We start from the raw sequence: 11,150 nt of genomic DNA on the forward strand, positions 1-11,150 counted from the left end.
GGCGTCTGGTTTTCTTAGGAAGCTTGATGAACTCGAGTTTCAACCAATCTGATGGCATTCTTCCAGAATTATAAGTGCTGTTGAACATTTTCGTAAACAGGAATATTTTTTTGATATCAAGCAATTAAGGAATTTTGTTTGTACGTAATCAGGGCCTGCTGCCTTCTAGTTACATTCCTGCTACTTTGATTTCTTATTGAAAGATTTCTTCTTCCATTGCTTTCTATGTTGGATTTTGTCTTTATATGTTTCAATAAAATTTTCGATAGTTGGAATAATTGATCAAAATTTGACATTTTTAATTGCGAATTTTGAATCTTTTGCGAGACCCTCGTGCGGAATTTGAGATGAAATTTTGTGATAGTCTGATTGTTTATACCCACGCCTGCAAAGCGAGACGAGACAAAGACAAATATTGTGAGCAACACTGCTTATAAAAAATTCTAAAAAAATATGATCTCCTGTCTAGATATTTTAGGCCATAATAACAAAAAAAAAATGGTTTATATGAGAGAAGTATGAAAATATATCTTTATTAGCTTCACATGTATGTGGGTTTGTTTGTTGTAGGCTTGTTAGTAATTGTTAGTATATCCTATCACTTTAATTGCGTTCGATACAAAAGCTTATTTAAAAGAGGCATATTTTTAACTTTTTAGTTTGATGTGCTTCAAAAGCTTCTTTAGTTTTCCATAAAACGAAACTTTTTCGTTAAAAATCCTTTCAGAAACCTTTTAGAAATTATTTTCTCTAATCAAGAACAAAAATTTCAACAAAATTTGGTGGTTAACTATGCTTATAACTATATTAAAATGCTAAACATCGTTGGTACGAATCAAAAATTAAATATCTATGGGTGACTGCAGACTAATTTATGTTTCCACTCCGATGTTATCGAATTATACGTTAATAAATCACGGTGGTTAAGTTCTGATTAGAAGTAGGGTGTTGAATGAACAACTTGAATTAATTTATGAATTAGTAGATAAGAGCTTGAATATACTTAAGACGTTATTCAGCGTGTATATTTTCAATTATACCGATTATTGTTGCAAAAATTATGGATTCAACACAGTTGGTAAACTGTAAATATCGTTTCAGACCAATAGATAGATAAATACTGAAAAAAAGAGAATCAACAAAGACTCATTTTTTTTTGAAAAGTCTTTGAATGAGATAGATAAGAATCCTAATCTTAAAAAATAGAGAAGTAGACGATACAGCGATATACGAAATCGAAGAATACAAAGAATGCTGAAAGTGCAAGACAAAAAATGTCAAAAATAGTCAAGAAAACGCGAGAAGTAAGACAGGTGTGTCTAATGAGCTTACTGCTATTCTCGGTGGTTTTTAATGAGAATATAGAAGAGCAAAAAAAGAAGAAACATACCATAAATTGGTACATTGGAATATGGAAGTTGGAGTATCGGAAATAGCTCATAGCGTAGGTGATTTGGTACCAATCAATAAGGACGGAAGAACTATGAATGAAAGCTTACGAATTTATAATTGAATTTTTGAGAAAATGAACATAGAGATAAATGGGTTGAAAACGAATACAATGATTATAAGTAATCATAAAAATTACGTGAAATATATCCAAAAGAAGAGAAAACTATCAGCATAAAGACTCTTTGGAAGCATTATAAATACCCTCTTGAAATTGAAGGAAATTTTTTGTCACTCGCATATTCATTTTCGAGGCAGAAACACCCACGAAAAGTCTTGGATCAAAAACTAAAGATACTAAATTAGAAGCAGCTGCGATGTTTCGAAATGTTACAAGAATTTACGAAGGAAGGTCAATAATAAACGAACAAAAGGAAATAAATGAAAAACATGATTAGGATGAAAAACAGAATGGAATGGTATAAGACGGGAAATGAATGATAGAAAAGAATGGAGAAAACTTAGGAGAATACCGCATTGTAGCATAGATTCCACAAACGACTTACACGTGTAAAAAAATCTTGAGATTAAGTAAGCGATGATCATTGTTAATATTATTGATATTGTTATAATCTATTTTCATTATTCAATTTATCATTTTTTTATATATAAACAGTCGCATCCTGATTATAGTCGCATTAATTTATAAACGTCCTGTGAGTATTAAATGGTAAAGGGATGTAAAAAGTTTGTATTGTTTACTTAATTAACTATATTTATTATCAACAAAAGTGCTTACACAGTGATTTATATGATTATTATGATGAAATGAATTTGATGTCTTCAGCTAACCGATCATCATTGCTTTGAATTCTGGAAAGAAAATGAATTAATTAATTAATAATAACAATTTTTATCATTGGACTAGTGAGTTTCTTATTTATTGATCACTCAAATACCATTAAATATTAACTTATTTATACCGTGTTTATAATTTTTGTAAAAAATGAAAAAATTGATTGATTTAAATTTTAATTATTTAGATTAATTTCTAACAGGGGTTTAGTTTCTCTCTACAGTGCTTTTTATGAGGCAAATACGACGAAAAGTTGCTTAGAATCACAAATCAACCATTAAGCTATGTAGTCACTCAATAAATCATGTGACATTTTTCTCAAAAAATCGATTTTATCCATCAATTTAATCTCCTTCAAGAGCAATACAATCAATCCAACGCTTCAATAACATCTTGATGCCGTGCTTATAGAAGCGTTCTTCTTTTGACTCAAAATATGCTTCAGTTCAGCAATTTGAGCTGATTTTTTTACCGGCGAGCATTTTTTTGAGATCAGCGAATAGCCAGTAGTCATTGGGGACCAGATTTGAACTATACGGTGGATGAGGAAGCGATTCGAAGTGTAATTCGTTTAATTTAACCTTCGTTGTCATCGACTTTGTATTGTCTTGGTGAAACAGTGTTTTTTTTTCGACACATGAGGTCGTTTTTCCTTGATCTTTGCATTCAAATGATCCAACAATTCGATTGTAGTATTCGCTATTGATTGTCTATCCTTTTTGGAGATAGACAATAACAATATTCCATGCACATCTCAAAATACTGAAGCCTAACCTTCTTAGCTGACTGTTGTGTCTATGGACGCTTCGGATGTGGTTCACCGGCTGTTAACCACTCAAATGATGATCGTTTTAATTCCAGAGTGAAGTGATAGATCCATGTTTCATCCGTTGTCACATATCGACCCAAAAAATGTGATTTATTACGTGTAAACATATCCAAATACTGCTCTGAATCATCAAAACGAGCTAAATATTTTTCTTTTGAAATTTTTTTTAAACTTGTTACAAAAATACAATTTGACAATTTTACAAGCGAATGATCTTAATTAATTTCACGATTGAATAAACAAGATTCATCGAATGAACTAGATCCATTATAAATATTTATTATAATAAAATGCTGACAGTTGTTTACGTAATTTAATCTATGCGTTTTACTTTTTAGAATATTCTGTATTTTTCTTTACATAACTCCTCCATGCCTAAGAATGAAAAATAACAGAGGTATCCGCACTATTGTATTAAGATACTTTGCCGAGTCTTTTACCGCACTATGCGTAAAATTCGCAACTGCACGAATCCGAATGACTGCTCCAGTTAATGATTTTAATTCTGAAGATCTTTTTTTAAAGAAACTTTATTGTTACAAAAACACAATTTACAATTTGACAATTTTACAAGCGAATGATCCTAAATAATTTCACGATTGAATTAACAATTTTTGATTAATTGAATTAACTAGATCCATTATACATATTTATACTAATGAAATACTGACAGTTGCTTACGTAATTTAATCTTTATGCGTTTAACTTTTTAGAATATTCTGGATTTTTCTTCACATAACTCACGTTGTTGTTTTTGATCGACTGTGAGTAAACGCGGCACCCACTTTGAAAAAAGCTTTCTCATGGTGAAATTTTTATAGATAATTGTTAACACACTGTCTTCTGATATCTTCACAACCTTAGCTATCTCCCGCAATGTCAATTTATGGTTAGGTATAACCAATTTGTGGAGTTTTTGATATTTTCTGGAGTAACCACCTCAATTGGACGACCAGAACCTTCACCATCATTACTACTGTTTATACGACCACTTTTAAATTCAGCAAACCAATAACAAATGCTTCTTTTCGATGGAGATAACACTTTTGAAGCCATTTCTGAGCTTGTACAGTATTTTTTCTCATTAAGAGGCAATAATAAATTAACACACGAAATTGTTTTAAAAATAACAAAAGTAGCCTTACTGTCACGTTTTCCCGACTAATTGAAATGTCATGAAATTTCATACACAGTCCTTTGAAAGCTGGTCCTTCATGAAAGTCACATGGATTTGACAATGGCAGCACTATCTGTGGTTACACGACTTTTGAGTGATACAATAAGATTCTTAAGACTTCCATCATACCATATCGTCAATTGTTATGGGTGTATTATTTCAACTCGGTGTTCAAAATATTCGATATCTTCAGTGCTGGTAAGATCATGTCAAAATTCAGTGGTTATCAAATTCAGCCTTTATTCAAGTAACGGTTGTATTGCTTCTTCAATTGAGATAATTGCGAAATTTCGGAAAATCTCTTTCGTTTACTGATTACTAGGTACAGATGATGATGGGTTATGTACAGGACTCTCTGATGTATTTTTACGTCTCACTCTACTAAAAGTTCAACTTTTATAGTTTTACTATTGACATTTTAATTCAGAAAGGCTCGCACTTCACTACAACATTTGTATTAGTACTACATTCTTTCTCATAGAAAAATTTTCCTAGGGTACCAATCATTTATTATTATAATTACTGAATGTAATTGTATGAATGAAATTGATTATTACCTTCCCAGTCTACTGTTCCAGAGTTATCGGTATCAATTTCTTTTATCATTTCATTTAAATCTACAGGAGTTAAATTGGGCTCAAGCTCCTTCAATATGTCTTTCAGGAGATCCACTGAAATGTAACCAAGACCTGAAAAAATGAAAATTTGTGGTCATCATATGAAAACGTTAAAATGAAAAAAGTATAAAGGATTTGGAATATTATACGAAGTTGTCTGGAGTTATAGGACCTGATAAAATGTTCTACACTAAAGGGAACTAATTTTTGTGATTACTACGACTAAAAATGGAATTTGGAATTGGACAATCGGACAATCGGATACGATTTAACGATTTTAATGGATAGTTTATATACAACTTTTATTATATATATTTTTGATCAATATTCATAGAAAAAAAGTTTTGTAATTTCAAAAATTATGTAGGTAGCTTAAACATTTCAGTGAGGCTGCCATATTGCTTAACGTCATAATTAATCTGAAAAATGATATATAAATCGTGTATTGTGTCAGGATGTGAAAATATCACGACTAAAACACCTGATGAAGTTTTTTTTATGAAGCCAAGAAACTCAAATATACAACAAAAATTGGTTTGAAAGTGTTGGTCGTTTTGACAATCCTACGAAATGTGGTTATTTTTGTTGCCATTATTTTATAGTTATTGAGTTTATTATACTTTTAATTTCTAACGTGATTATGTAATAATGTAAGTACTTATAAAAGGTTTATTCACTTTATTCTTATATACAGAAAAATTGAATTAAATATTATATTATACATAACTAATAAATCAAAACTGAATTATAACAGCACACGCTACGATGCAGGCAACGATAACCTCATGATTATTAGACAGACAACTTATCTGAAAACCAATGAGAATTGTTTTCATATGTAGTTAAAAATTTGAAATTTTAACGAATCTCATTGAATTTAGAATATTATTTTTTCAGTTGTAATTGCATATTTCACTTTAATATTTTTCCGAAAATGCAAGTACGCTATTAGTGTTAAAAAACTGATAAAGCCTACATGGATGGATTCAACGATAACGGTGAAGCAAGGCTAAATGATAAGTTTGAGAAAAAACAAATTCTGAAAAAGTAAAAACTGAAATTGGATGCTTGTAATAAAGTCTGAACTGTACCAAGCGTTTGAAAGAATGAATGACAACATTTCAGCTATTATGGAGATCTTTATATGTATAAGAGAAAACCTGCTCAGTGCAGTTGGTTACATAAAAGAGCAAAAGGAGAAATAGGTTAAGTTATGAATGTATTTCAAAGATGTATACCTTCTTTGTCGTACAGTCTAAATGCGTCTTTGAGTTCTCTTAAAATAGCTTCCGTATCTTCTTCTTCTTCAACTAGAAATCTAGCTGATAAATTGGCAAACTCTTCGAAATTCATGACGCCATTTCCATCTTCATCAATTTCTTTTATGATAGCCTAAAACATACAACTTTTCTTAGTTATAGAGAAAAACCAAATGTAATTCATATGATCAAGATACGATTTGTACTAAAATCTTTTTTTGGCATCAAAATACTTTTTTATTTTATCTTATTTCTCTGGTTCTATTCAAGTGATCGATAGAAACCAAATCTGGATGATAGTGGGTGTGGAAGCAAGTAGGAACTTAATACAAAGAAGATTGTAGTAATGGAAGAGAATTTTGTCATAAAAATGGTGTCGTTTTATCGCAATTTCCTCCTTGCCACGAAATTACCACGAAAATAAGAATGTATATTTAAAATGAAAAGCTTTGAACGGAATATTATTTATTCAAAATGATATTTTCCTATTGATCGCCATTTCGCCGCTGGTTTATTCACGTTGACCCGACTTTCTTCATAGAATAAAACCAGCTAGAGGTGGCCTCAGCTGTGAAAAGCCTGTGGAGTATCTGCTATGGACGAGATCAATATTTTTAAGAAAATTTCTTTGACCACAGGTTAGCTGAATGTTTCAGTAACTGTGGGTGAAAAAAATCTAGTATAATTTTCACATATCCTGTAGAGTTGCCCTTTGAAGTTTCCGATGGAAGGCCCCCATTTCGCTGGGGATATTGCATATACCCCAGACCTCACGGTAAATGGACCCCTTAAAGGTTTAAAGAGCACCGAATGGTTCTAGTTTGGGCGTAATTTTGGCATGCTTTTACCCAATCTATTCACATGACATGATGTATTGGCGATTCCTTGTTCAAGCTTATCTATTCACATTAAATAGCTTAAAGTACAACAGTATTTTATCAATTCTATGTTCACTTTCTTCCACTTAATTCAAAAGAAGTTGTTCAAATGGTCCATGTAAAACGATATTAACACTATCTGCTTCAATTCAATTTTTAGATGATTCATTACAATTTCCAGGAATTTTTCTATATTTTCTGGTGTGATTCCTTTTTTAGGGAGTCCTGACCATTTAACATCACCGGTAGTCTACGGCAATGTTTTGCACAGTTGATTTTTACATTAAACAAACATACTACTACTTTTTAAATTAAATATTTACCTCAACCGTTTTTTTTTTGATAAAAATAATTCCTTAACCAATATTAGTATCAACTCCAATTGTTTAACGTACCATTTGACAGGTAGATAGTGACATACCTCTAATTCCTGTGGTGTTTGCCTATGTCCCAGCATATCCAGAATTTGTCCAATCATATCAACCGAAATTTCTTGCTTTTTCTCGACATCGAATGAATCAAAAATTGATTTTAACACTGAAAATATTTACAATGATTTCTATAACAACGAAATTATTAAAACGAGCACCATCTTTTATACGACGGCTGCCACTTAAGTTGAGATATGGCAACACTGATGTGAATATGTCGACTCTGACATTTACATTATGAAGTTTGACATTTGACATACCGTGAGATTGAGGCTTGCTTAGGCATTAGTTCCACTTGCATACATTCAATAGTGAATAAATATTTGGGTCGAAAATAGTTATTTGTATGCCAAGGACTGAAAGTGCTACTTGTTTTGTTTCTTCAGGAAATTGATGAGTTTTTGATATTTGTTGATGTGAACATCCTGTTTTATTGCGAAAGTACTTTTAATCATCGAGAATGTAGACCATAAAGTAGAACTTTTCCAGGTTTTAGATTTTTCTGAAAAATAATCGAGCACTACGTTTTCCGTTGGGTTTTTCGCCTTTTTCTGGTGACAACACTTCATAAACAGCTCCTACTGTTTTTCGTATCTTGCACGATATTTATCCGGCAACGAATTAAGAACGGCCGCATTGCATGGCGCGTATTCGCTGATGTTTTCTTTTTCATCATTATTCATTGTTATTCATTAATTTAGACAAAACATATAATTTCAGAAAATTTAAGGTTATGCAAATTCATAGAAGTAAAATTGTCAACTGTCAAAACTGAAGTGGCTAGAGTGACATTTAAGGAAGTTAACGTTGTCTACTCCAGAGCGTCCCGAAAGTGTTTTGCAATACGTATGTAAATGAATACATAACGAACAACTTTCGGATGGCGTCGTCTAAAAAAGATTTTTTCGCGCTGGATACTGCATAATATGATAAAGCTCGTCCCGATTGGTGCAAAGAAATGCTAAAACAATTCAATGGAAGGGATTCAAAATACGTCTATACGATGATGACAGACGACGAACCCGAAATCAAACAATCGACTGTATAAGTTTTTCAAGATGAGCCATATTCACCAAAATTTTTTTACGCTTGAAGCACTTCGAAGCGAATAATCGCTTGTATTTGTTTGCCAGAAGTGTTCGAAAAATCGCAAATGACGAATCATTCTCCATCACGACATTGCACACAGCTCAAACAAAAACGTTTTTGAACAGTTAAAACATCAAACTGATGGGTCGTCTGCCGTACAGTCTTTGTTCGACCCCCAATGATTCCTTTTACTCCCACAGATCAAAAATATATACGGTCGACGTTTTTTGAAGGTAAATCAATCGGAATAAAAAAAAAATGCTTCGATAATTGGTTTTAACGCACGCAACAGTATTTGGAAAGATAATAAAGCCATACCCGATTGAAAACTTTTTTTTTATGTCAAAACTTAAGTAGCAACCCTCGTAACTGAACATGAATATTATATTTGAAGTATTAATAGAGGGATGAATCATAATACCATGTTTCGTGGTAAAAACCCTAAACGTCCGCTCGTAAACGACTAAAACATTGAATGCTTATTCAGTAGCATTTCTGAACAACTACGAGGAGTATCTCTTATATCTCTTTTGTGTAATTTTTTGAAAATATTGGATTGCTTCGTATATATCCTTGTTGCAATCTTTTTTCTAATATTTCTTAAGCTCTAACTTGGTTATCTGCTTATTCCTTTTGAGTTCATAATATGGTCCCTCCAAATTTATTCCATTTTTTCGATCCATATTCTTCTTCTGTGTACGGAGGGTAGAATTGATTTGAGGAGAATTATCTTATGCGGAAGACAAATTGAAGAAGTGTACATGTGTACACACCAAATAATATTTCAAAACCTTCCAAGAATGGAGATGGGGTGGACAAAGGGTATGGTATTGATGTAGCAATTGTAGATGAATTTAAGTACGTCCAGTTATAAAGTTTGATATCTTGACTCCAGCAGTTCATAATCATTTAATCGGAAAGAAATTGACCCTTATTGTAATATGTCCTCACCCTGAATACTACGTTCACGCAAAATCGAAAGTTCATTACTACGGGTGTTTCAAAAAAGTTATATCGTCCGAAGAACAGGTTAGAAATTATAGAAACTGAAAAACAATTAGAGTTTGCTGCAAAATATTTTTGTAACGTTATCAATATTCATGATACAGACTGTTGGAAAATATATATTTATATATGATTTTACGATTTTGTCGACTACTGGCAACGTTGTAATGAAAATTGATATGTTTTGGAAGCATGCATTTGTTTTTATGTGGCTCTCATAGATGGCGTTAGCTAGATGATTCGTACCAACTTTTTCAAGGTTAGATTTATGTGACAAAGTATGTTTAACTTAAACTTTGGGCATCTATTAAGGACAGCTAGTATATAATGAATAATAACTTACTTTTCAGCTGCTCTTTAGATATATCAAGTTTTTTGAAATCTTCAAAGTTAAGTTCATTGGTGGCCTGTGAAAATAAATCTGTACATATACTATTTTCAATATTTCATCACATTTGGTTTGTTGGATTGTGGAAACATTGGATGAAAATGATAAAAGTAGAAAATTGTACATAATTTCAATTAATTATCAAAATTATGTAGATATATTGGATTTTAAATTATTTAGTTCAAAACAATTTAGTTTACATACTAACTGATTCTACTTACTGGATTTTCAGTAGCCATTTTGCACAATTAGCGGATTATAATTCTAAACTCCTACTAGATTTATAAGTTTCGATGTTTAAAAATGATTACTATCTACTATCAGTTGTTATAAATTGAATTAGCAATTTACAAACAGTAATAATGGCCAACAATTCCTTAGTTGAAGGTCATATGGTTTAATGTCAACAATAAATAGATTTGATTTTTTTTTTTGAGAGTAAATCAATCAGGCATATTGTCAGGTGTCTATAAATATCACCCGAGATTGAACACAAAGGACTTAATACAATCAATATTTCAATTTCCATATTTTTGTGAGTTGTTGAATCTAAATCGATGAAAATATCGATTTGCACAATTGTACAAGGTTTGTTCATAAAATAAGATTCCCAAAAAGCGCGTTAGGCGTGTAGCTTGGCTGCTCTTCTTCCAGATCCTACTCTGCTGGTAGACATACATTCCCAAATGTGTAAGGAAAATGTATGAATGTGCACAAATTTGGAATATTATCTCACACCTTACCCACAGTTCAGACTTGTCCCCCGGTGATTATTATCTCTTTCCTGGATTAAAGAAGCACTTGGCTGACCTCTACGACTCAGGCATAAAGATGATGATCGCATGCAAAAATGTTTTGATTTAAACAGCGCATATGTCGAAAATAGAGGAAAGTCTAAGCTACCCAAACATGTATTATTCAATATCAATGTTTTTTATCGTGAAAACTCGTCGAGAACCTTATTTTTTGAGCAAACCTCGTAATTTATTATTGAAAATTGATTCTGTTAAATTTACTATCATTAAACTTTCGAAATTTTGGGCAATCTTCAACCATTTCGATGGATTTAATCAATTTGAATAATTGTCGTTTTCTTTCAAGGTATGTATTGGTGAATTCACCAACTCCAAACAGCGCTCCATACCACCCGTTTGGAAAGAGGCAGAAATCCATTATCTTTTGTCAAACTATCATTTGTCTGATTATAAATGTTAAAAAGTTAATCAATTTGA

At 31.7% G+C, this 11,150-nt stretch overlaps 1 protein-coding gene across 1 annotated transcript; it reads right to left on the bottom strand.

Moving 5' to 3' along the window:
* Positions 1-2,137: 2,137 nt before the first annotated feature.
* On the bottom strand, positions 2,138-10,306 carry LOC130894089 (troponin C, isoallergen Bla g 6.0101-like). Its single transcript, XM_057800665.1, has 6 exons — positions 10,140-10,306; positions 9,874-9,937; positions 7,427-7,542; positions 6,107-6,260; positions 4,809-4,940; positions 2,138-2,262 (listed from the first exon to the last, which is right to left on the bottom strand). Exons 1-6 carry the CDS (start codon positions 10,155-10,157, stop codon positions 2,237-2,239), a joined length of 510 nt encoding a protein of 169 aa, XP_057656648.1. The 5' UTR covers positions 10,158-10,306; the 3' UTR covers positions 2,138-2,236.
* Between the last annotated feature and the right edge of the window lie 844 nt (positions 10,307-11,150).

This window comes from Diorhabda carinulata, chromosome 5 (assembly GCF_026250575.1).
Source record: "Diorhabda carinulata isolate Delta chromosome 5, icDioCari1.1, whole genome shotgun sequence".
Lineage (NCBI taxonomy): Eukaryota > Metazoa > Arthropoda > Insecta > Coleoptera > Chrysomelidae > Diorhabda > Diorhabda carinulata.